The 24,739-nt window shown below is 39.7% G+C and overlaps 1 protein-coding gene across 6 annotated transcripts in view; it reads left to right on the top strand.

Annotated features, from left to right (window-relative positions):
• The first annotated feature begins 200 nt into the window (after positions 1–200).
• Positions 201–24,739, top strand: part of NFIB (nuclear factor I B) — a 228,904-nt gene continuing 204,365 nt past the window's right edge. The window contains exons 1-2 of one of the 6 annotated variants that reach the window (XM_079790207.1): positions 201–1,345; positions 7,426–7,957. In XM_079790207.1, the coding sequence (XP_079646333.1) occupies positions 1,316–1,345; positions 7,426–7,957 (562 nt within the window). In that variant the 5' untranslated portion in view covers positions 201–1,315. The remainder of the gene's footprint in view (positions 1,346–7,425; positions 7,958–24,739) is intronic. The other 5 variants (XM_079790208.1, XM_079790209.1, XM_079790210.1 and 2 more) reach the window with 5 other exon arrangements.

Here is a 24,739-nt window from a genome sequence, read left to right as displayed (position 1 = left end):
AATGAGAGAGAGAGAGAGAGAGAGAGAGAGAGAGAGAGAGAGAGGAGAAAATAGAGAGAGAGAAAAGAGAAGGGAGGGAGGGAGAGAGGGAGGGAGAGAAGCTGGAGGAGGAGGAGGAAGGTGGGGGGCGGGGGTGTGGAGAGGCTGGTGCAAAAGGAATGCGCGTTTGCAGGAGGAGGAGTAAAGCGATGATTGTGTAATTAAATAATAAAACAATCCTTAAGTCTGATTTGGAGAGAGCTCGAGCGGGGTCCAGAGGGTGGAACCGGTGAATTTTTCAACTTCCAAGTTTTGCAAGGAAAGAAAGCGAGAGAGGGAGGGGGGGGAGATAGAGCCCAGAGCAGAAAAGAGAGGAGTTTGGAGCCGAGCGGGAGAGCGGGATTTATCGTTGGGGATTTTTCAGGAGCTCGTTCCGATCCCCTTGGGCTCTGGGCAGCAGCGGCGGCGGCGGCAGCAGCCTCCTCCCTCGGCCGGGTCAGACGCGGGGCGAGGTGGGCGGCCGGGCGGGCGCGAAGAAGCCGGCGCGAGCGGCGGCGGCGGCGGCTGCAGCCAGGGACCGCGCGTCAGGAGCCTCTTCCACCCGGGAGACCTGTGCTCGCGTCCCCTCCCTCACCCCGGCCTCTCCCTTCTCCTCCCCCCCCACCCCGCCCCCACCCGGCCCTCTCCCGCGCGCGCCCCGCCACCCGCGCGCACTCGCTCACGCTCCCCCTCTCGCGCACACACATGGTCGGCTCGCGGCAAAGTTTCGCCTGCGATCGCCACTCGGGAATCCTGCGGCAGGGCTCCGGGCTGTAACCTTGAACTTTCCCAGTGCGGTGACACATTCTCTTTGCTCTTGCTCCCGCCCTCTTTCCTGCGCCCCCCACCCCGCCTTTTTTAAAAAAGCATTTCACCACCAACCACTACCCCAATCCAACCCGCACCGGTCCTCCGCGCACCTCCCAGCTCCCAACAACAACAACAACTGCAAAACAGAAAACAAGTCCCCAAACCCAGGCGAAAAGCAACCAGCACCGGCGGCGGCAGCGGCGGCGGCGGCGGCGGCCTGGGAGAGCACGGCCGGCGCGCTCGGACGGCGAGGTCTGAACGTGTAGATTGGATTTCACCCCGGGAAATCTAGCACGCCGAGTGAACTTGAATCTTTGGCTGTTTAAGGAGGACTGGGTTTGTTGCGAAGTTGCGGTGATCCAGCGACCCCCGTCCTGATTGATCGCCTCGCGGGGCTCAGATGACTGTAAAATGAATAGATGAAATTCTTGCTTCTCGAAGATTTTCTTGGGCATCTCCTGGAAAGTGCGTTCTTTAAGGCGAAGTCATGATGTATTCTCCCATCTGTCTCACTCAGGTACATGTCTTGATCGCTCTTTTGGGGTTCCTCTCCAGCCCGAAATGCCTTTGTTTTGTGTTGTTGCTCCCCTCTGCAGACAGTTAAAGGCTTTTTTAAAAATATAGTTAACCTCCGCCACCCCCCCCGCCCCCGTCCCTCGAAAAAAGTGGCCGGGAGTTGTGACGGGATTTGACCAGGCGGCGTGGGAGCCGGCGCGCGGCCTCCAGCCCACGGGCCACCGCGCGCGCTCAGCCCGGCGCTCCGGGCACGGAGAGCGGGCGCCCGCGTGCTGCCAGGGCGAGGCCGCCGAGGGTGGGCAGGGCCCGGGCCCACGGGAGCTAGTCCCTGCGCGGCCCCCCGAGTGCGTGCTGCGGGCGCGGCGCCTCTGCTCGCGGTGCCCGCCGCCCCTCTGGTTCTCGCTCGCGCGCACGGAGGCAGACTGGGCTTGAGAGGAGCGTTTAGGAGGGGAGTCAGCCCTTACCAACTGCCAGTGAACTTGGACGAGGGGACTCCAGCAGGAGTCCCCGTGGGTGCCTTTGGACTTCGCTGCAGGCTGTGGCCCGGCGACCAAGCCAGGCGGAGGTTGTGGCCGGGGGAATCCATTCCTTTGCTTAATTTGGGGATCTAAAACTCGGGTCCTTCTTGATCTGCACTTTGCGGTTTACAGTGACCGCACCACAAAGGTAGTCTTTACCTTAACACCGGTTCGCTGGTCGTGGTGAAAATTAAGAACTTTGAGAACACGTTCATTTTGTGGAGACCTGTTCGTTTGACGATCTTCAGGCGTAGCTCCTAAGGCAGAATGTAATGCTGGAAAAGTAAAGTCATTAAAAAAAAAAATCCACGTTGAAAATTGTCCCACGACTTTAGGAACAATGTTATGAAATAAAATCCTGGCTTTGTAGTTTTTGGAAGAACAGAATTTGTATAATTTTAAAGCAGACGGTCAATTGGAAAAGGGACCAGACTGAGCAGACTTACCTGGGGGTGGTTTTCATCGCTGCCCAGCTAACTAACCAACTGAGGAACTAACTAAATATCTTAGCCCAGAGTTGTTATTTGAAGCAGTATTTTAAACCTCTGGAGGTGTGGGACAGTTTACTTTAGCGTTTAGGAGGATGTAGCATGATTGGTCATTGATAACCATTTTCTTTGACATTGGCATAAAGACTAAACAGTTAAAGAAGTGTCACCTCCTCTTAGGTGTGTTGCAATTTAAAAATATTCCAATATCACGATGATGCATTTTTATAAGGGACAAATGATTAAGATTTCAATTGTATGACAATTAGAAGCCATTGTGATTCAAAAGAACTGAGGCATTCATAAATTGTGAATGAAGATGAAAACAATGATAAGGCTTATTCAGTGATTGGATACAGTCCTGTAGCTTTTTGGCTGACACATTTTTTATTGTTTATATTTTGTTTGGCATCTGACTATGATTAACTTAGATATGGCTATTTTCAGCAAGTAAACGTGCACTTTAATTTAACAAAACTGGAAAAATGAGTTGCTGAGCTATTTGTCCTTTAAAAGCTAAGAATAATGACCAATAAATACGATGATTGAACTGTTTCAGGTAAAACGAATTTCCTTTAGTTGTAAAAGTGACGTTTCATATTACCCATCATCAGGATTTTTTTTTTCTCTTTCTGGTAAACTAGGTCCATTTGATATTATTTTTACATTATTGAAGCATTGTTCAAATAAAACAAATTGAGATAAGCTTTACACTTGCAAAGTACTGACTCACTTACTCTCACCTGTACAGGATTGCTTTGCTATTTTAATTTATGTTTCCAGCATTGGTTTTTTAGAAACATTGCTAGTGATTTACATACACTGCATTTTTTGTTTCCTCTACACATGTATTGAAAACTCACTAACTTTAATTCGTGCAAGTTAAAAATAAAATTGCAGCTTCTAGACATATGGACTGTTCGAAGCATGTACTGCATCATCATTCAGCTATCACATTAGTAGTCAAGAATACATACTTACCAACACTAATTCATGGTGACTAATATTACCTACTGTTTAGTAATGTAAATCTATGTTGATGTATTAAAACTATTTTGGGGTTTAAAGTCTATGCAAGAGAAGCAATTTTAGCTTTAGAATTCTCACTTAGCTAATACTTTCTATGTGACTTTATAGGTAATGTAAGGTGTTGCAAAAGTAAGGGCACCTTATGTTGATTTTACATCAGAGCAACAATTTGGTTTTGTATTGGAAGAGTCTTACAACTGTAGCAAAACACTTCTTTTGGATTTAAAAATACAAAATAGAGAAATATTCTTAATTGGTTGAAAACTTTATAAAGTTTCAATTGTTGAAATGTCGAGATTTTTAGAAAGAATTTTAATTCAAAAAGAGCTACAGTTAAAGTTGATATGTAGCAGAATGTTATGCAAAAGTACCAGTGAATCAATATAAATCAGTATTTATAAATCAGTATTTATACATCACTGTGAATCAGATATAAAAGGACAATTAAGGACCATCATATATGTTAGTATTTGCTTTTTCTAAAATTACTGTAAAATCCTTAATAATATAACTTTCACTGGCATGTTTGAATTGATTTTTTTCATAGTCTTTCAAGTAATTTAGTTACATTTTAAAATGGTTTATCGTTAAATAGCAATATCCAAGAACATCTAGTATTTATTCATAACCAACTATATTGGTCTAATTTTCCATTCTTTCCATGGAAACCATTGTTGCTGTGAAGAAAAATCAATATTTTTAGTGGAGTTAGGACTGTTTGCTTTTATATTTCAAACTTGTAATTTGTTATTTATTTTATCAATGTAGTTAAACTAAAAGAAGTTTTAAAAGAGCATTATTGAATCTCAGTGTAGTTTAATAAAAATTCTGAAAGAGCAAGGTGATAATATAGAGCCATTAGGTCTTAGATCACTTTGATGCCTTGCTTTAAAAAATAATTTTCATAATTGTTTAAAGTGTTATTGTGGTAATCTATTAATTAGGACATTTGAATACCTTAATCTCTTTTTTTTTTGCATGAAGACAGTTACTGTGCTTCATATTTATGCCACCCAAAATTATGAAAAGTATATTGTAACTTAGTATTATAAAACAATCACACTTAGAAGATGACATTTTAGGTACATTAATACAGAAATATATGTGACATAGCAAACCTCTACTTAGCATCATTTTTTGAGGATATGTTTTATCAGTAAGTGCTTCACTTGAATGGAATCCTCATAATATATTAGGGCAACTTTGTGGACTGTGAAAGTTTGCTACTTCTATTTAACCATAATAAAAAAAAAATGTTTTAAAACATTACTTAGCAGCCTTGGTGACAAACTCAAGGCAACTTCATAAAACATTGTTTTGTGTGCATTTACTGAGACATTTCAAATTCAACCCTCAACTTGCAGTTTGATTGTTTAAAATAATTTATTAAAATTTTGAGATTTGTTACATGATAGATGATTTGAAATGCAAACAAATATAATCGAAAATGTGTTTGATGTCTTTATAAGAAAAACGAAATGTCACTGAACATAGTACTTAAGGATGCAGGTACTTAAGAGTTCCCGCATTGCTTAATATCTGTTAAAATAATTCTGCATTTTCAAAAGCATGGCAAGGGTAAAATGAGTGACACAAAGCTGCCCTCCATGTACTCTTTACATTCTCAAGTTTTTAGTTTATGAGTGTATAGATGTACGTTTTTTAGTCATATCAATAAATCATAGTTTAAAAGTCAGGTTATATATAGGAAGTGAATTCCCAAAGCATGTTTAAGTCCACATTTCCTTGAGCCAGGGTTTCCTTTTGCATATGTTTCGAAGGGGGATAAGCAAACTTTTTGTAGTTGCAGTGAAAGCTGAAAGCATGGCATCAGAAAGTGTATGGAGATAGGGAGGTCTTATCATGGGCTATGGTGGCTGTGAGCAGGGCTGCCTTCCCACACAAAGAACAGATTGTGGTTTAACTCTTTCCATGGCCTAGTTTAATGTGCTCGCATAGTAACTGAATTGTTCAAATCTCTGCTGGAAACTACTGATCGGTTTAATGATTTCCTCCATGGCATTTGGTTATGCCTCATGCTGTGATATAATCATCTGTATTCCGTAGTGTTATAACATATTGATTTATATGTATCCTGCTGTAGGAGCGTTTTATGGCAATATGTTAAAACACTTGATAACTGCATTCTTGATTGGGTGGGACATGCACCTCTTCCTTTTCGGAACCGCAGACGGCTAACACGCCGCAGTCTTTAGCATTGAAACTTTGCGTCTCATCATAAAAAATGGATTCCTAACTACGTGGGGTGTTGGGGACACCTTCTTTGTTAGAGTGCCATTAGTCGTACTTTTATCATCTTTACCTAATGGAATTCATCAGTCTGCTGGTTAAACAGAATTTATTCCACATAGTCCCAGGGTGACCGTCACTAGTGTATGCATTCTAACTTGGGAGATGATCAGTTAGAGAAAGTTATTTCGTGACCGGCTGGAGTGACAATATAGTTAACGTGACCAGAACAGTGGCCGCGGTGGAAGTTCTTACTTGCTTCACATCTTAGCTTATTGCACGTACGCAGTATGCATGCACAAGACGGTAAGGGCCTTTTCTGAGCTCATGAGACAGGTTTTTACCTACGGCAGGAAATAAGGAAACACGGATTGCTTTGGAAAGCTACTTGAAATATTTGTAGGTAAAGATTATCTGCCACTCCTTGTGCCTCCCTTCCTCGGAAAAGGCTGAGATGAAACAGGCAGGGAAAAAAGTGCAGGAGCCTAAGGTAAAAACCACTTAATTCAGAGGATAGGCTACCAAACGCTCGGTACTCGCCCAGACTCACAAGCACATGATAGGTGCACCCACAGTCCTGCCCGAGAACTCAGGAGCGTAGCAAATGAATCATATTGATTCCACAAAAGCAGTGAGTGACCAGCCGTGCAATCCTGGTGTCACCCTGCCACGACATGCAGAGACACAAAGAATGCAAAGTTGGTGCCAAGTTGCCATTTTTCATTGTTCACCTCAGATTGATTTTTTTTAAAGGCGTTTAGAATAATTGCTGCACTCATGTGATCAGTTAACAAATTAACTGAGGCTGTGGGGCTTCAGATTCTATAGAAAAAGCTGCCGGAAGAACATTCGTGTCATTTTCGTTTTCAACTTTACAAACTTTTCTTTTAAAAAATGCAAGAGTGTGTCTGCGTGTCTGTGAGAGAGCAGGAGAGTGTTGAGTGTGTGTGTGTGTGTGTGTGTGTGTGTGTGTGTGTGTGTGTGTGTGGTGGGGGCTCCTGGTGGTGGAGGGAGTGAATGCATTGCTCAAAGTATGGAAACCTCTGTTCAGGACACTGATGCACGGCCTGCGTCCTTTGCCCACTTTCCCTCACTGTATACCGGTTTCTCTAGTTACCACTCTTGGAATGGTGCTGTTTCAGTGTTGGAATGTTGGACGTTTGATAAGAAAATGGATCAAGTTTAATGGCGCATGCTCTTTGTGCCACCAGCAGCCTCTTGCTGAGAGCATGCTCCAAAAGCGGGAACTGTGTGGCATTACACGGAGCATCTATATGCTTTGTGTTTCTGTGCCACGGAGAAGAGAAATGAACTGTGGCATGGCTCCTGCCTTCTGAACAGCTCTGCTCCGATCAAAAAAAAAAAAAATCTCACTGTGTTCTTTGTAAAATGGTACTGCGTAGTGTTAGTTGGTCAATCCAATATTTAAATATTAAATTATGTGCCAAGCACCTTGGTTGCTTACGTTTTAAAGAATGCAGGATGCCTGGTGGGAATGAGGGGGATGGGGCCAGAGTGGAAATACAAATGTAAACCTTATTTTATTTTTAGGAGGGAGAATCAACTTGTGCATTTTAGTGGGAAAGGGGCAGCTTGGCATACTTGATTTTCTAGTTGCTCTACTGTTTTGGTCATTTTACATAAGGAAAGAATATTATTTTTTATGCATAACTTTTTGTGCTGAATTGGGAATGCATGGTGGTCTTATTTTATTTCACTTTATTATTTTATTTCATTTGAGCCTTTAAAGCTAAACTGACCATGTGTATTTTCTTTTTCCTTGTCGTCTCCCGCAGGATGAATTTCACCCATTCATTGAGGCCCTCCTTCCACATGTCCGTGCAATCGCCTATACTTGGTTCAACCTGCAGGCTCGGAAACGCAAGTACTTTAAAAAGCACGAGAAGCGAATGTCAAAGGATGAAGAAAGAGCAGTCAAAGATGAGCTTCTCAGTGAAAAGCCTGAAATCAAACAGAAGTGGGCGTCCAGGCTCCTGGCCAAACTGCGCAAAGATATCCGCCAGGAGTACCGAGAGGACTTTGTGCTCACCGTGACTGGCAAGAAGCACCCGTGCTGTGTCTTATCCAATCCCGACCAGAAGGGTAAGATTAGGAGAATCGACTGCCTGCGACAGGCAGACAAAGTCTGGCGTCTGGATCTAGTCATGGTGATCCTGTTCAAAGGCATCCCCTTGGAAAGTACCGATGGAGAGCGGCTCATGAAATCCCCTCATTGCACAAACCCAGCACTTTGTGTCCAGCCACATCATATCACAGTATCAGTTAAGGAGCTTGATTTGTTTTTGGCATACTACGTGCAGGAGCAAGGTAGGAGCAGATTGTTCTTTCTTCTCGCACCGCAAACACTTGCCCACAAGTCCCACGTCAGGGATATCTGGCTCGGGTTAAACGGTCCTGGAGGCCCCTAGATCTCCCTCCTCACCCTCTCTGGGTAGAGTGGCATGCTCAGGTGTCCGCTGCCGCGTGCAAGCCCTGGAAATAGACGTGGCGCGTTCATACCTGGATAGGCGTGGATATTTAAAGAAAGGCCACAGAGAGATACGTTTGCAAATGTCTTTGAAATAATCTATCTTTTTCAAAGATACAGAATAGTCTGAAAAAATATGGTTTATGACACTTAACCGTTTTGTCTTAGGCTACACTCCTTGCACCATCTTTTCTCCATGTGAAAATGTAACATTATTTATGAATAGTCGAACCGCGCTTTAATAATCTTTGTATTATCCTCATAACTAAGGAGGGAGGTGAACCTCGTTCATGAATCTAGTGCTATTGCACTGAAAATAGAATTAACATTTCCTATTACGAAATGCTCAGATAGCCAATATCAGAGAGTATATTTTACGCAGACCTAGACTTACTTAATTTAAATATTTCTATTAATACCTGCTTTTGATTGTATGATATTCTCGGTGGGTTAAGTGGACTATTGTTGTTTAAATAATTTGTTATCATATTTTTCCAGAGTGACTTTGGAACACTTAATATTGTTAGTTTACTTAAATGTAAATTCATAAAACTTGCAGAGGAGAAAAGTTGCAGCTCTTCTGATAGAACAGAAAAAGAAAGTGGACCAGTTACACTGGTTTAAAATAAATCTAAAAAAGAATGCAGAAATCACATACCATACCTATTTTTTTAAAAAAAAAATACTTGATAAAGAGAGTGATAGAAATATTGCCTCAATAATTCAAAAATAGGTGATATTTTTGCTGAGTGTTTTTTGAGTCGATGAAATATGTTTCCTTACTATTTTTATTTTTCTTCACATATTTTCCTTAAGTAGGTGAGAATTTCTTTTCTTCAAATCATTGTGTCAGGATATAGATGTCCTGGTATTAGCAACAGTCCATAGTAAAACATTATTTTAAAAAACAGCATACCAAAAGTGGACTGAAGTTTGATCTGCTACACATGGTGGGTTATTTCCTAACTTGGCCTGGCGGTAGGGAAAATAGATAGTCAGGTGGCAGACAGTTATCTGATGTTTGTCAAATAAATGTGGGATTTAATATAGTGGTATGAACTTTATTATCATCCCGAAGATAAACTATCAAAATTACTCTTTGACTCAAATCTAAGTAACTTACCTTGTGCTTTTTGTCTTTATCTTTCCTTGATACAATTTTAGAGATATACTTAAATGTCATTTAACTTTTTTTTTTTTTAGTTTGATTTTAAATAATGATGCTGGACATCACACATTGGGAAATATTGCTTTTTTTTTAAAAAAAGGAAACATTACATTTATTATTTCTATGTATTTAAGAATTAAAGTCCAAGTAATGATGGTTTGGGGAAAATATGTATTTTCACCGTATGTGTTCTAAAATAAAAGGTCATTAGCACATGACACTTAATTTGATTGGCAGCTGTCTAGGAGGTGACATTTTAAGGTGGGTTGTATATATGCGCTGGATTGACTGTAAATATGTTGTAACTGTGTTGTGAAAGTCAAGGCTAGAAGTAAAGTTTTTAAAAAGTGGGTCATGTAACTTTTTAGTGCAGTGTAGGGAAGATTTGCAAGCATTTGACTGCTGCTCACATTTTAACTTGCTTGAAGGCTAGTCCGTGAGGTGTGCACGTATGTACATCCACTCCCGGGGCAGGCAGCCAACTCTCTGGGTTGATGAACTGACAATAAAGAACATATCCCTTAGATTTGCGAAGATAGATTGAGGAAAGAAAGAAACACGCATAAAATGTTTTCTGCATTGCACCATCAGTCATGAGAATCATAAAGTTTGAAGCAACTCTTGGAGACCACATTTTCAGATCCAACATTGATTTTGCTCCATCATAAAAACCTTTCATTATTTTTACCCTGTGCATCTAATTTGTATCCTCTCCTACCTGCCAGGACATCATCTCTTCTTAACATCTGTTGGCTCTTTCTTTGAAAAAAAAAAAAAAAATCAAATCACATCAGGATGCTTTTGTGTTTTCCCTTTTTCAAAACTTTTTTTTTTTTTTTTTGGCAAATATAGGTTAATGATGTCGTTTTGCAGTTGATTAATGAAGGCATCTTAAAAGATAAGTCTGCAGTCAGTGAGGGCTGCCTGTTTCCCACAGTGACCTTTTATTGCTCCTCTAAGTACAAGAAAACCCACTTAGGTCTGTTTTATAAATCAGGTAAGGAAGTACAAAGAAAAACATGAAAGAAAAATCAGGAAAGAAAAATGTGATGTTGGCCATAGAATGAGCAACAAAATTACCTTTCCCCCTTTTTTCCTTTCCTGCCTCACTTCTAAACGACCGGGCGGCACACAGGAGAGAGAACAGGGAGAATGCCAAAGATGGTTGCCACTGGCACCAGGATTGGCATCAGCCCCTCTTTGTTTAGCTCAGGGTGCCTGTGATTTGTTAGTTGGCATCCGCATTGCAGTGTGGAGTGATGTTACAATATATTGACAATTTCCAGATCTAGAAATGTCAATAGTCCTCTTGGTTACTTATATAAGATCATAAACTGAATCTCTTCTCCAGGATGAAATAAAGACCAACATATAATAAAGTTCCACTGTTGACCAGCTCCCTATGCTTTTCTTTTTCCCTCTTTCTCTTTTGGTTCAACCCACACACACTTTTTTTTTTTTTCATGCCCAGAAGCCTCATCTTTTTTTTTTTTTTTTTTAAAATGTGGAAAGAGTTACTATAGCTTTGACACAAGCTATAGTGCTACATCTGCATCTGATATGGTTTTGGGGAAAATTTATGCATTTCAAAATCATTTTTGATATATAGTTCATTAGACTTTGGCATCACATGGCCGCAAGGCAGTATTTTCTTTAAAGCTCAACCTCTTTTGTTATTCAGCTTCTTCTGTGCATATAGCCTGGTTGGCCGCAATTTAGTCCATTTTTCTATTTCTCTACTTTAGCAAAGGGTCATGTTCAGTAGAGTCATCTATAACATTATGTAACCCCTCCCACTTTACCTAAAATATACACATCATTTGGGAGTAACTGCGTTTAAATCCATAAAAATCACTGGACGTTATTGATGCAGAGGGCTGCGCTTCGGCTGTTTCGTTGCTACAAGAACCGCCATTTTGTTTGTGAAGTGCCAGGCGAGGGGAAAAAAAAGGCAGACAGTGTGCTTGATGCCAATAATGGTTGCCAGTGGCACCGAGGTTGGCATCAGACCCTCTTTGTCTAGTTGCTGAATGCCTTTGATTCGTTGGTTGGCATCCGCATTGCAGTGGGCACACTGGAAAGTTTCTGACAATCCCTGAATGAAAGCTGCTTGCTTGTTTGCTGCTGCAAACCTTAGCTAATGTAAAACCCTTTCTTTCTTTTTTTTATTTTTAGTTGTTGTTTTTTTTTAATCTTTTAAAATTGGGACCGATTAAAGGCAAAAGAAAAAAAAAGAAAAAAAGAAAAAAAAAAGAGAAAGCTCTAAAGGGCCTCCATTTTCCCAAAGATATTAAAGATGTCCAATGATTCCTGGGCAGGTGGTACCTCTCCCCCAGATTGCCTTTGTTATTGCGTGTGTGAAAGCAAAGCAAAGCAAAACAACACACAAAAGGCACGCAAGCCCCGCACAGCACACCTTCCAGGGACACACGTGTACTTCCCATAGGGTGCGGGCTGTGCAAGGAGGAGGGTGTGGAGGACCAGACTAACGGAGCGATGTGTAGTGTGTTCATTAGGACTGACGATTGCTTTCAGTCACATCACTACGTACCCGCCATTCCCACACTCCCAAAATGTATACCAACATGTTGAGAGGACCTCACTTTTCTTTCCAGTGTAAATGATTAAAAAGTATACACGAGTAAACCTGAAGGAGGAAACCTGTGTTTTTAAGGTCTGCTATCAATCCGGCATCCCTGAATGTTCCAGTGCTGCATCCAAACGTGGCCAAATTCTCAGTGCACAGTTCTGCACACCAGGAAAACCAACCAAAAGGCTGAAATAATTTTGGTTGAAGTTTCCTAGATAGTTAGCATTAATATTGCTTTCTAGTCAACCACCATTCTCTGGTTAATTAATCAGAAGGATTAGCAGTTCTGCCCAAAGCTCTGCACAGAAGGCAGTCTGGCCTATGGGAGGGCTTGGGTTGCCAGGCTGTGCCCTGCCTGACGGGGAAAGAAAGCCGGGTGGGGTGAGGAAGTGGGGCCTGGGCTTTCTCAGAGGCAGTGCAGGGTTCTGAGGAAAGAGAGAGGTCACAACACACAGAGACCTTTAAAGGTCTCAAGAGGTAGTCACTGTTGTCATGAGTTTAACAGATTAGAGTTTGAAGGAAGTCAGCCTAACTGGTTTTTGGACTGTACTTTGCACTCGTATTAAACATGTTTTGGAGGCTAACGAGAGTCCAGGAACCTCATGGCTCCCAACAGAGAGGCATTTGCTTTAGCCTCGTGGCCCCCTTGAAACTGGGATCCACTGTTAGATGGCAGCTGCTGTTGTTTGATTGTTGAATGTTCATTAAAGTACCTTTTGAAGTTTTGAAAACTACGACTTGTTTACAGGGGGAGGTTGTAATCCTGCTTGTTTTTGAAACGGAACCCTTCCTGGTTGTCACATACCATCAGCAAGGAAGTAAATGCTAGGAATTATTTTCCTCCTTCAGCCCCTGACTTTTAGAGTCCTTTGGGGGCAACAATTATTTCTTTATGAAAAGCCTGAGTAGATAATTGTTTGCGAGTTGACAGCGTGCTTTAACATTTTAATAAATTTCACTTCGTTTGCAGGTATTTCCCATTATGGGGAAACACAAAGCTTTTCACAGTGTGTTAACATGAGGCTGCTGTCTAGGATGATCTGGGGTGTGCTGGCCTTGTGAAAGGCTAGAGAGCATACAGTCTGTAAGCACGTTTGATTTAGGGGAACACTGCTAAGTTTTCCTACCCAGCATCCTGTCCTTGACTGAACTCCTGAACTCTAGTGCTCATTTGTTTGCATTCTGGCTCGCACACAGTCCACCAGATAAAGAAGGGCTCTTACTGGCATGTCTGATGCCTAGGCTTAATGAGACCTTTGTGGGAACATATATTGTAAGATAAGATACTTAGCAATTTTCTCGCTGATAAGAAGAAAACACGGTCTGAGGGGCCGGCAGTTTTCTCTCTGTGCCATGATGTCCCTGCCATGAGATGGCATGGCCAGACAACTCAAGAGTTAAACTCTGAGGCCCCACATGCCAGCTGGGGAGGCTTGGCATCTGTGTTCTGATATGGCAAACTGAGCTCTTGCATTGCTGTTAATATGATCTCACTTTTCAAAGGGAAAAGAGAAAGAGAGAGAGGGAGAGAGAGAGAGAGAGAGGAGAGAGAGAAAGAGGTAGGCTCATTTGTTCTATCAATTATGATTTTCAGATATTTAAAAACTATAATAACCCACGTTCTAGAGGCAGCAGAGGTTGGTAAAATATCCCAGTGACAGTGTTAGGCACCCCTCCACACTTGTACTCTCGCTGCATACACACAGCCCTACATATTTTGTGATAAAAATATTCATCTAGATAATATATTTGGATTTGCAAATGTAGTACACTTTGCCTCCTGTGTGGCAAAAGAACTCCATAGGTAAAAGAACTGAAATGATGTCCGTTATTCAGGAATAGTGGTAATTTGGGGGAAATGTGAATTGCTGTGACAGGGGATGATAGTTGGGCTTCTAAAAGGTGCCAACCCCTGCCCCCCTTACCCCCCCCCCCGCCCCCGCCAATAGTGCAGTAGGTGCCTGGAGACTTGGAGCTGGGCAGGAGCCATTCAGGGAGCCCACTTATTGTCCCTGCTTTAGTTCTTTAAAATTTCTAAAGTGGTACCTTGGAAGTATATCTACAGATAAATGTAATTTAGATTTGGTAGGGTTTTTTTTAATTTAGTTGTTTTTCCCTGAATTTTGAATTGGAGAGGAAACTGCCCAAAGGAAATCAAAGTATTAATCCTCCATTAACTTTTTCCTTTTAAGTTTGGCACCATGATTTGAAACAACAATCCAAGATATCTGACTTTCACTGTGCTCGGTGGATGGAAAACCTAGACCAGTGGGCTTCTTAAAGAGCTCTTTTATAGGACTCTGACTCTTGCCACCTCTGCCAACTGGTTAATAATTTAAGCATCTAAAGGGGGAGGGGACCCATTGGGTAGCTGCGTCAGAATTTTCTGGAATTCCTAAAGTTGAGATAAGTTTTCATTTCTGTCATCCCGGTGGCTTACATGATAACGAACTTTATAATACAAGGAATAATGAGATTGCTTTTGTGTGAAGCTTTAGATCTGCAGAGGGTGGAAATAGCATTACATTCTCATTGAAATAGGAAATTCTTAAATGCCTGTGAATTATGGGTGAAGGCAAGGGTGATCCCCGGCTCTGAAAGTAGCTTTTGGGTGGAAGTTTCTCTGCAGTGTGTAACAAAGAACAGCATTTGCTAGTTTGAAGTTGATGCAAGTCGAACTCGGGACACTGAGGCGTTTTTCAGTGTCTGTGCTGTGGCAGAGCAAATGATTAGCCAGCATAAGGTTCAAAGCAAAGTTTTCTAACTCCCCCCCCGCCCCTCCATCCTTGTGGAGGAGGAATACTTTTAGAAATCTCAAGGACTGGTGGTTATGCGATCGGAAACTGGAGTTATTACAGCAGCATGCCTCAGTGCCAAGCATAGCAAGAGGGGAGCTTCCTCTTAATCACGCTCACTTTTCTGTGGCAGCGTGGTATGTCTTCTCATGTTAAAGTACATTCTTGGGCCCTTGAACTCTAATTATGTGATGTGGTTAATTTAACTGAATTCAGTTGTGAGGATTTGGCATAGAGAACAGATCATCAAACTGCAGAGAACTTGTGAAAACTAAGTGTGCGTGGTGAGGAGTGAGTCTGTGGGGTTAGCTTGTATTAGACTGAGCATTACAGGATGTGAGGCTAATGGGACTTGAATGGTTGGGCTTTTTGGTTGTTATATTATTCAGAAAATTGGAAGAAATGGCTACCAATTAACCAACGAGGTGGAAAGACCTTGAGGCTGAATTGAAGGCCACACATACCCCCCCCCCAAAAAAAAATTTTTTTCCTGGAAATTTAAATTAAGTGATATTCTAAGATGGGAATGCAAACTATTCTTGTGCATAAATATATGGTTTGTAATAAAACACTTAGATACACACATTCTCTCTGTTTATAATGATCATTTATACAGGACAGCATTGATGAATCACAGACAAATTAAAGAACTCTGAATAAGGACTATATAATTGAAAATATGGGGTGATGGATGAAGTAATTTTACTAGCTGAGAGTTGCCTGGAGGTTGTATATTTTCAGAAATTTAAGTCAGTTCAGAGCATGTAGTAAGTTATGGCTGAAGCACAAGTCAGTTGAAAATGGGATTTGTTTAAGTAAGTACAAAAAAAAAATCAGAATGGCCTTTGAAAAAAGATTATTTAACCCAAATATATGCAGTTTTAAAATTCTGGTTAGCTTCAAAAAAGAAAACTCAATAAATAGTATTCAATTGAATTTTAAAATACACATATCTCCCACAAAACTACACAAAAGCAGTTAACAAGCATCTGTTAATATTGTGACATATATATATATATATATATATATATATATATATTCTGATGTTGAGTGAAGCTGAATATCTTTTTCCCCAAAACTTGCTTGTTCAAAACTCACATTGAAAAAAAAGTACATGGAGAAATGTATTGCTGTTAACAGGAATGGTAGGGTTTAGAACACAAACCTAATCATGAGCCCAGATGTTAAGAAAGTTATTTGAAAGAGGGTGAATTCTGTAATTCGTGTGAGTAGGGGATTACGTTTACGTCTATGTTAATAACACGAGGATGTCAATATGAAGTCTATACCCCTCTATTAGTGAATTCTAAAGTGTGAAAAATGTTCCTGCTTAGGACAACTTGTATTTTATTATTCTGACATCTGCAGTTTCTGGATGGATTACCTTAAATTTGCTATGCTATGTTAAAAGCCTTGTTTTATGAGGTCGGTCTCAGCTTCTGGCCTTGGTGTCAGGAACCCTGCTACGTGATGCAACTTGCCTTGTTAGGTTTAATTGACCAAAGCTGATGTGTTAAAACAATTCATTTGTGCTGTAACTTATGCCCTGGCTAAGTTGCTACCTGAGTCCTTTGACCTTGACTTGTCTGGGTCATGAAATGGCTGCAAGCTGTTTGACCTTTCTATTGTGTAGTAATGTCACTGTTTCCTCTTATTCTTTTATGGTAATAGCTGACAAAAAGCCCCAGCCCTGACTTTACACCCCAGTGGACTGGAGGCGTCCCTCTGCATAGCTCCGTCTTGTGTGTGACATGGCCTGGCTGGAGAGGCGACTGTCTTTTGTTTGCTGACAGTGATGGGGACAGATCTGCAGCCCTCCTGGCTGTAGGAGGTGAGGGATAGTGTTCTGGCTTGGCGAGGCATTTTGGTTTCTTCTGCTGAGATGTTCAGTTTCCGTGTTTTATGATGATGCATATCACAATTTCCTTTCCCCCACTCTTCTGGGGTCAGCTTTTCAGCTTTTTATATTTATGGCTTCCTTAATAATCACTTTTCAACATTTTCAGCTGTTACAATAAAAATATTTTATTGTCCTTATATAGGGTAAACGTGGTAAATTCAGTTATGCTTTCGGTTACCAATGTGTAAGTCCTAAAACGACTGACTTTTAAACTTCTCCCTATAAATTTTGGTCCAGTTTTGGAAAAAGCTGTATGCTCAACATGTAGGACAAAAAGTAAAAAAAAAAAAAATGAGAGTAATGTTGCAACTTTATGTATTCCATCTCATAACATAATTTTAGAGGAAGCCTATTTTTTTTGTGACTTAGATAGCTAAATTTTATGACATAGTAGGTGAACCATTAGTAAAATTGAAGTTTCAATTCTGTGGGGATTTTTGCCAGTATGAGAAATTAAATATTTATTTTAATGGATATAAAAATTGTTTTCTTTTCTATTCTCTATAAAGAGCTCATATGCAAAAGCAGAGAGTTTTATATCTGTTCTCTTTTGCAGCAGTGAAATAATTTTATTTTTAAAATATTGGAAATGCCTTCTAAAATGTTAAAACAGATATTTTTATCCTACCAAATTTTTCTTTGCCAAATATGACATTGTAGTTCATGATTCTTCCTATATTTGCCAGATTAAATATTTAAAATCCAAGCTGTTACATTTTATTTTTACATTATTAGAGGAAAAAAGGAAGTTTAAGTTAGAATGTGCATTTCCTGACTGGTATGTCGCATACTGTTTATACATGTGTGTGGGTACACTGACAGATGAGACACAATGTGGTGCAGGCAAGAGAACCTGGGGAAAAAGCGCTCCATTTTTCTATTCCCATTTTAAAAAACATCTGAAATGGCAGGTGAGAGGGTTTTTCTTCTTTCTCTCTCTCTTCCTTTGGTTGTTGTTGTTTTAAACTATTACTCCCCCAGGAATGTTCCCAATAGCAAGGTATTAAAATGCTTTTCAGCATTAATTATATTGACAATCCAGCACCCTATAATCTCAGGAGAAAGGGTGAATGAAATGCACTGAATCAGATTTTAGTCAGTAGCCTCTGTTTCTCTCTCCTCTCCTATAATAACCAATCTAGACTAGAGACTATCTCTCTTGCCCTTTTCTTATGCACTGGTGTCCTCAGTGGTAAAGCGGACGCGGAGTTGGGTTGGGATGTGGTTAGGGCTAATGGATCATGTGCAGTGGGGCTGTGGTACAAAAACAGCAACCAGCCCCTGAGGATTTAAAAAATGTCTATGCCTTCTTCCAGAAGTCTGCCTGAGTTCTTCCATTGAAAGCAATTGAAATGGATCTCAGCTGTTGAGTTAAAGAGGTTAAGTTCCTGGACCATGGGTAATTGGTGCGTGCATGGGTACATGCCTGTGCTGCAGAGCTGAAGAGAAGTTAGAGAAACAAAGACAGAGGTAGGGCTTACATCTTGCTGGAATTACATAAGAAGGAGGTCTCATTTGTAGATTGAGTAAATAATGTGCAATTTAAAGTATTCTGTTATTCTCTGAATTTTGGATTGCTTTTGGAGTTGAGCCCATCTCCCTCCCTCCTGCCTTTTCGGTCTCTGTGGAGCATAGAAAGTAAGTGCAGGAATCTGACATTTTGGGTTCTAGTCTTGGTTCTGCCCTTTAGCAGCGTTGTGACCTTGGTCAAGTCACTTAAGCAGCCTACTTCACAGGGCTGTTTTAGGGTCACATGAAATAATTAAGGTAAGTGAAAGCAATACTGTCAATAATAGCCGTTATTACTACAAAGGGACATAACCTAATGTACACTTCCAGAGAAACTACCCAATAGTGAAGAGAAGGAGTGGTTGGGCATTAAATGAGGTCATCAATTACTTGTCATATATTTCAGATGATAAGACATTCCAGACAGAAAATAAAAAGTCCTGATCACAGTAATGTGTATAGATATTTGTTAGTAAATCCTCTGAATGTAGGCACGTGAAGTTAGCTCGTTGTATGTAGTTTGAAATTGATTTAGATTGGAATGACTGTATAAATTTTAGCAATCCTTTATATCAGAATTACCAGGGAATTCATTTCTTGGTCAATCTAGGAGTATTTGAAAGGAAAACATAAAATAATTTTATTAGTGGCACTCTTGAGTAATTAACTAAACTTTTGTGTCGAATGAAGTGTATCCTAGCAAGTAACTCATTGCAATTCTCTATATTCCATTGTACTCCAGTAAACGCACAAGACTTTTATTTACCAAAAAATTAAATTGCCAACATTTGGGAGCACTACACTTATGTTTTAGATTTAGTTGGACAGAAGTGATGATGATGTGGCTAGACTGGATTGTTCTTGAAGAGAGCAAGCTGCTGGTTTTTAGATCTAAGCCTGAAAATGTCTTTATTTAAAAATGACCTCTGGTTGGGTTGAAACGCAAGATGTTTAATTAGTTACATGAATTGTTTTGATTTAATTGCCATTTAACTCTTCTTTTTTTAGGCCAGTCTTTCCCATTCGTCCTTTTTATGGCATTGAGAAAATTAATTAAATGATCTCTGGAGGAAAAAAGTTAATATTTCTTACTTACAGTGATTTCACTTTTACTAAGAACAACTGGAAGCAAAATGGGAAGTGGTTAAAACATTTACTTTTTCTTTCCAAACTAGATTTGGGATTAGTGTTTGACTTGAGTGGCTCTGGTTGGTTGGATCCATGTGGTCATGAAGCCGCTGTGCGGGCTGGGTCCTTGGGGAACTGGTCTTGTTGCTTGCTGTCCAGGGCCTGTGGGTCGCTCCCCTCCATCATGTTGCACAGCAGGTTTGGGAAGTGGACACATTAGCCCATATCCTCAGTCCCTATGAGGGAAATACTTTAAATCGCATATCACATTGATGCAGTGCAAAAAACAAAAAATTCATACTCTTATATGAAGCCTTTTATAATCATACCAAGGGGTTCTAGCCAGGAGTTAATAGGAAAAGTTACCTCACTGTTTGTTCATCAGTTAAAGGGTAACTAGGGTGTACAGAAAGCAGAATCAGAACATTGATTAGCTTGTTTAGATTCTGGCACATACTTTTTAATAATCTGTGTCATGCCTTTTCTTTTTGAGAATATACCTGGCTTTTTAGTTCTGTTCATGCAGTGCACAAAAGTTAAAAAAAGCATGTATTTTAGTTCAGGAAACAAAACGCATGTGAAAATGTTAAAGATATAGAAAATGTATTGCTGTTGATGGCAGGAGGATTTGGTATTTTGTCTTTCTAATTCGTTGGAAAAAGCTTTGTTTACACTCATGGTTTAAAGTTGATGTTGACTTAAAATGGGAATGCGCGTACATGGTTCTTAAATATCGGTTGTCTTTCAGAGCCTCCTGGACATGGTAACATATTTCTTTAAATTTCCTGATGGTGAAGCATTAATATTTTTGGATAAGGCTAACAGTTATCATGTAACAGTATCTGTTCAGTCTCCAAATAAGGGAAAAGCTGCTTATAGTAATATGAGGATCACTGGTCTTACAATAATTAAATAGACTTGTTATACTACATTAATCTCTTTTGGAACATTTGGAATGACTTCTTAGTACTAACAAACACAGCATTAGGGTCTACAATTAATCTGCTTTTTGTATCCAACATTTGTATAATATAAAACATGTGTCTAGAGAAACATATTTCAGGTTTAAGATGAGTTCATAGGAGGACAAAAGGAAATTATATTGGACCATTAAGCAATATGATTTAAAATACTGATAAAATATGGAATTCATTTAGAGTCAGCATAGGTAGATACATTATTTCTAGTAAGATTTTGTTTTTTGGTGGATACCATGTTTGGGCTCTCAGAATTACTTCTCCCCTGAGATCCAGGTTTTGTTCATGACCCACCAGATACATACAATATGACGTGGAAGCATTTTTAAAATCTAATAATATAGGAGGTTGTGTTAACACCTTGTGAGCTGCCATTGATACAGTTATTTATTGGTACCTGCCATTGATACAGTTATTTATTAATCGTAGAGAAAATGAAGGAGACCCCGTTTTAAAGTCTGCTTTGGTTTTGTCCAGCGTTTCATAGAAATGGGTTTAAGTTAATGGCAGACTGTGTATTCACTAAGCAAGCAGCATATAACAGATTTGTTGAAGGGACTTCTGAGTTAGGATTATGTTTACATTTCCTGTTGTAGAAGCCCCATGAGGCATAATTTCCTCCTCGATGTGGGCTCTTTATTGCGGTTGATGTGAATCCAGTCTTAGATGTTCCAGTTACAGGGAAAATATTTTGTGAAGGATGAAGGATTAGTTCAATTTTAGGACAGATTGCATGCGTATTCACAGAGTACTAGGGAAATGCAGAGATTATTGAGTGGTTTGCATCCATTTTAGACCATGTGCCTGGGACCAGCTAACACATTGTCAGGGAAAAACACGATGTAGCAACAATATTAGATCATGCAAATGAGACTACTGAATAGTAATAGTTATGGGCAATATTTTGGAAAACACTGATTAGTGACAGTTTTATTACAGCAAATGTATGTATCAAGTCCCCAGATTTCATTGTAATGCACTGAAAACAGATGTCAAAGTGTCCCAAACAGAATTTCATGCTTAATCTACATATTGCATGGAAAGTACAAACAAACCATTTAGAATTCTGTTATTTAATCCTTTTAGAAGGAATGAAAATATACAATTTAGATTAACTCCATTCTTTCTTTTAATTTCAGTTTTTGTTTTCTAGGGGCCGATGATAAATTATTATTTTTTTGTTTGCTAGCCTCTTAAGATGCTTATGGGAGAAGATATATCTACATATGGACATGGTTTTAGTTAATGTACTTTGAACTGTAAGTTTCTGAACATAAGGTCTTTGCATTAAAAAAGAAGAAAAATTAGGCTCTAAATTATTTAGTGGCCTGGTAATGGAATTACCTTCTTCTGCTCCTTTGTTTACTGATGTAGAATTTCACTCTGTGCCACATAGTGATTGAAGCAGCATGCTGAAGGAGAAAGAAAATTAGGTAGCTTGTCTACTGTTTGCAAGTGTCTGGGAGCCTTTGGGCCTCTCAGTGACTCAGTTTCTTTATCTGTCAAGTGAGGGAATTGGCTTGAGGACTTCTACTGTCCCTCTGAGTTCTGGCATCCTAGGAATTTGGCCTCTAGTTACCTTGGCTGAAGGGCATTGCCCTTCAGATTAAGCAATATTTAATGAAGCTTAGCATACTCTTATTAAATATGGGATTTTAATACATTTGTTTATTAAAGAGAAATAGAAAATGTGTAACTTGACTCTTGAGTAACACTCTCATGTTGCTCAATTCAGAGTCCAATAGTCAGATCGTTTGGTTCAATCTAGATAAAAAGCTTTCTTTTTTAAGAAAGAGGTCTTTAGCTCATATAATTTTAGAGCTGGGAGAATCCCTAGAGACTTTCTCCCTATGCAGCTGTGGGTACTGAGTCTAAGAGAGGCCCAAAGACACTTTGGTTGCTTGTGTTAGTTTTATTGCTACAGGGACATAAATAAGCAAAAATAAATGAATAAATGAATGAATGAATGAATGAATGAATAAATAAATAAATAACATTAGAGGAGTTATTTTACATAGTAGCAAGCAATTTTTTAAAGGAACATAGAAGAAGCCCTAGTGGGTTTGGCTCAATGCATAGAGCTTCTACTCCTGGACTGAAGGGTCACGGGTTCATTTCCGATCAAGGGCATGGCCAGGGCCAGGTCTTGATCCTGCAACCAATCAATGTGTCTCTCTCACATAGATGTTTCTCTCACTCTCTGTCTCTCCTCCTCCCTTCCACTCTCTCTAAAATGGAAAAATATCCTCAGCTGAGGATTTAAAAAGAAAGGAATATAGAGGAAAATCTTGATTAAAAGTCTGGTATTATCATCTGTAACTTATTGAGATCAATTGATTCATGAGTCCAGTTTTTTCTTCTGTACCTTTCCATAGTCTTTTCTAGTGAAGTCAATCTGCAGCCACGGTCCTCATAACAATGACTCCTTTCTCTTCTATTTTCAGTGGATGGAAACTACTATTTAAATATGGTCAACTAATATGGAATTGATGGTGGTTGGAAACAGAAAGGATCCATTAAAAATATTCCTGCCAGACTTCAATAACATTGTAGGTCATGTTTGAGATTGGTTGTAAGAAAAACCATTTTTTGAATGTTAGTTATTGGAAAAAAAGATGGAGCTGGTTATGAGGAGCTGGTTTAAGTTCTGCTTCTTGGATTTCTGTAATTTTCAGATTAGTTTAATAATTACTATATCTCTATTTTCCTTTGTGTGGTATATATCTCTCTTCTTAATTTTAAACAATTGTTTTTTAAAGTTTAAAACAATCATCCATGTACCTTATTTTACTTTTCTTAGCTTAATTTTTAGAAACCAAAACATATTAAATTCACAAGGGGAATTCAGTTCCAAAGGGAAACTTTACATGAATCCTTTTGCTAAGGTAAGAATTCTTTTATAACACTGAAGATCTATCTGTAAATTATGCTTTAACAATGTGTTTATGTATATCAGGGCATACCTGAATACAGCAGCGATTAAGATAAGGCAGAGATATTAGCAGTAATGGAAAAGTTTAATATCAGCTACTTTTAATAGCTAATTTCAAGTTTGATAGTTTATATTTGGGAAAACTTGAAACCATATGAAACGGGGCACGATTGTAGATGGAAAAATAGATGAATGAAAGATGGGTATTGTGCAAATGCATGACCCCCCAAATCAATGGAAGTGTTATGGAGCACTCCATAAAATAGATAATAAGTATCTACACTAATAAAAGAGTAAGATGCAAATTGACTGTACCTTCGTGACGCCCACCAGCCAATCAGGAGTGAGTATGCAAATTAACCCAACAAAGATGGCGGGTTAATTTGCATACGCAAGCCCCGAGCGGCCGGGGGCAGGGCGGGATGCTTGCGTCATCGTCATGGCGACAATGCAGGCGTTCTGCACCGCCCCAGCTGCTCCGGGCCTATGGGCAGCGTGGAAAGGTGGAAAGGCGGAAAGGCGGAAAGGCAGAAAGGCAGCGGCTCTGGGCCGGAGTGAAAAGGCAGCTCCAGCCAGAGCCAAGGCGGTGCCGGCAGCCAGGTGAAGGTAGGCCCATTCTTGCACGAATCTTCATGCATCGGGCCTCTAGTTTGATAAATAAATGAGTATAAATTATTTCAACTGAATGGAGAAGATTAGGGGTAAATCAGCTGAATGTTATTAAGAATAATACAAGGGAAAATCTGTATAAAAAATGTCATTTCCCCCTCATATATACTTTAAATTTTAAGAACTAGTAAAATAAGAGCATATGAAATGTGACATCCATATTAGCAATTGAGCTTATTCTGGAATCAAGCTGTAGGTTCAAATGTTTGTTTACCTATTGTTCACTGTATCAGTGGGTAATTTCATTATATTTCCTAAGATTTGTTTTTCTGATCTCTGGAGTGGGCACTGACTGTACTTGGCAGTTGTGAGAATGAGATGAGAAAGTGCTTTTGAGGTGCTTAACACTGTGCCTGTCATATTGTAGGTACTCCGTAAGGTGTTTTTCAATTATTGATATTGCTATGACTTTTAAATCAGTAATCAGTACATTGTAGCTAATGAGCATTTAATTGTTCATTGAATGAATGCTCACCACTTATGCTGAAGATTCTGGAAAACTTGATCTCCCTTTTAACAAAACATTGTTAGGGAAAATACTCTGTCAAAAGTGGGAAAATATTAATATAGCAAAATCTAAAATACAGTATTGTAGTTGCTATGTAATGTCTTAAATTGATCCTTAAAGAAGTGAATGGCATAGAACCACAGCAAATCATAATGCTCATTTCAGTATTTCTAGGTGACTTAAAGAATAGCCTTTCCTGGGAGCATAAAGACATGCTGGATTCCTGTGTACATCTCTTCTTGGAATGCAGTATACTTTATTTCTGTCCATTTTTATAAGGTCTTCCATTTGGATTGTAAAGAAATTCCAGACATAAACATAATCGGAAACAAAAGAAAACATATCCATAACAGTTGCCTAGCAGGGAATACTTGAGGGAATGGTATTTATGCAGGAAACCAAGACTTTAAAATTCCAAACCTTTTCATGAGCTTGAATAGTGATAT

The sequence above is a fragment of the Cnephaeus nilssonii genome, assembly GCF_951640355.1.
Source record: "Cnephaeus nilssonii genome assembly, chromosome: 14".
NCBI classification, from domain to species: Eukaryota; Metazoa; Chordata; class Mammalia; order Chiroptera; family Vespertilionidae; genus Cnephaeus; species Cnephaeus nilssonii.
This window is presented reverse-complemented; position numbering and strand designations above follow the sequence as displayed.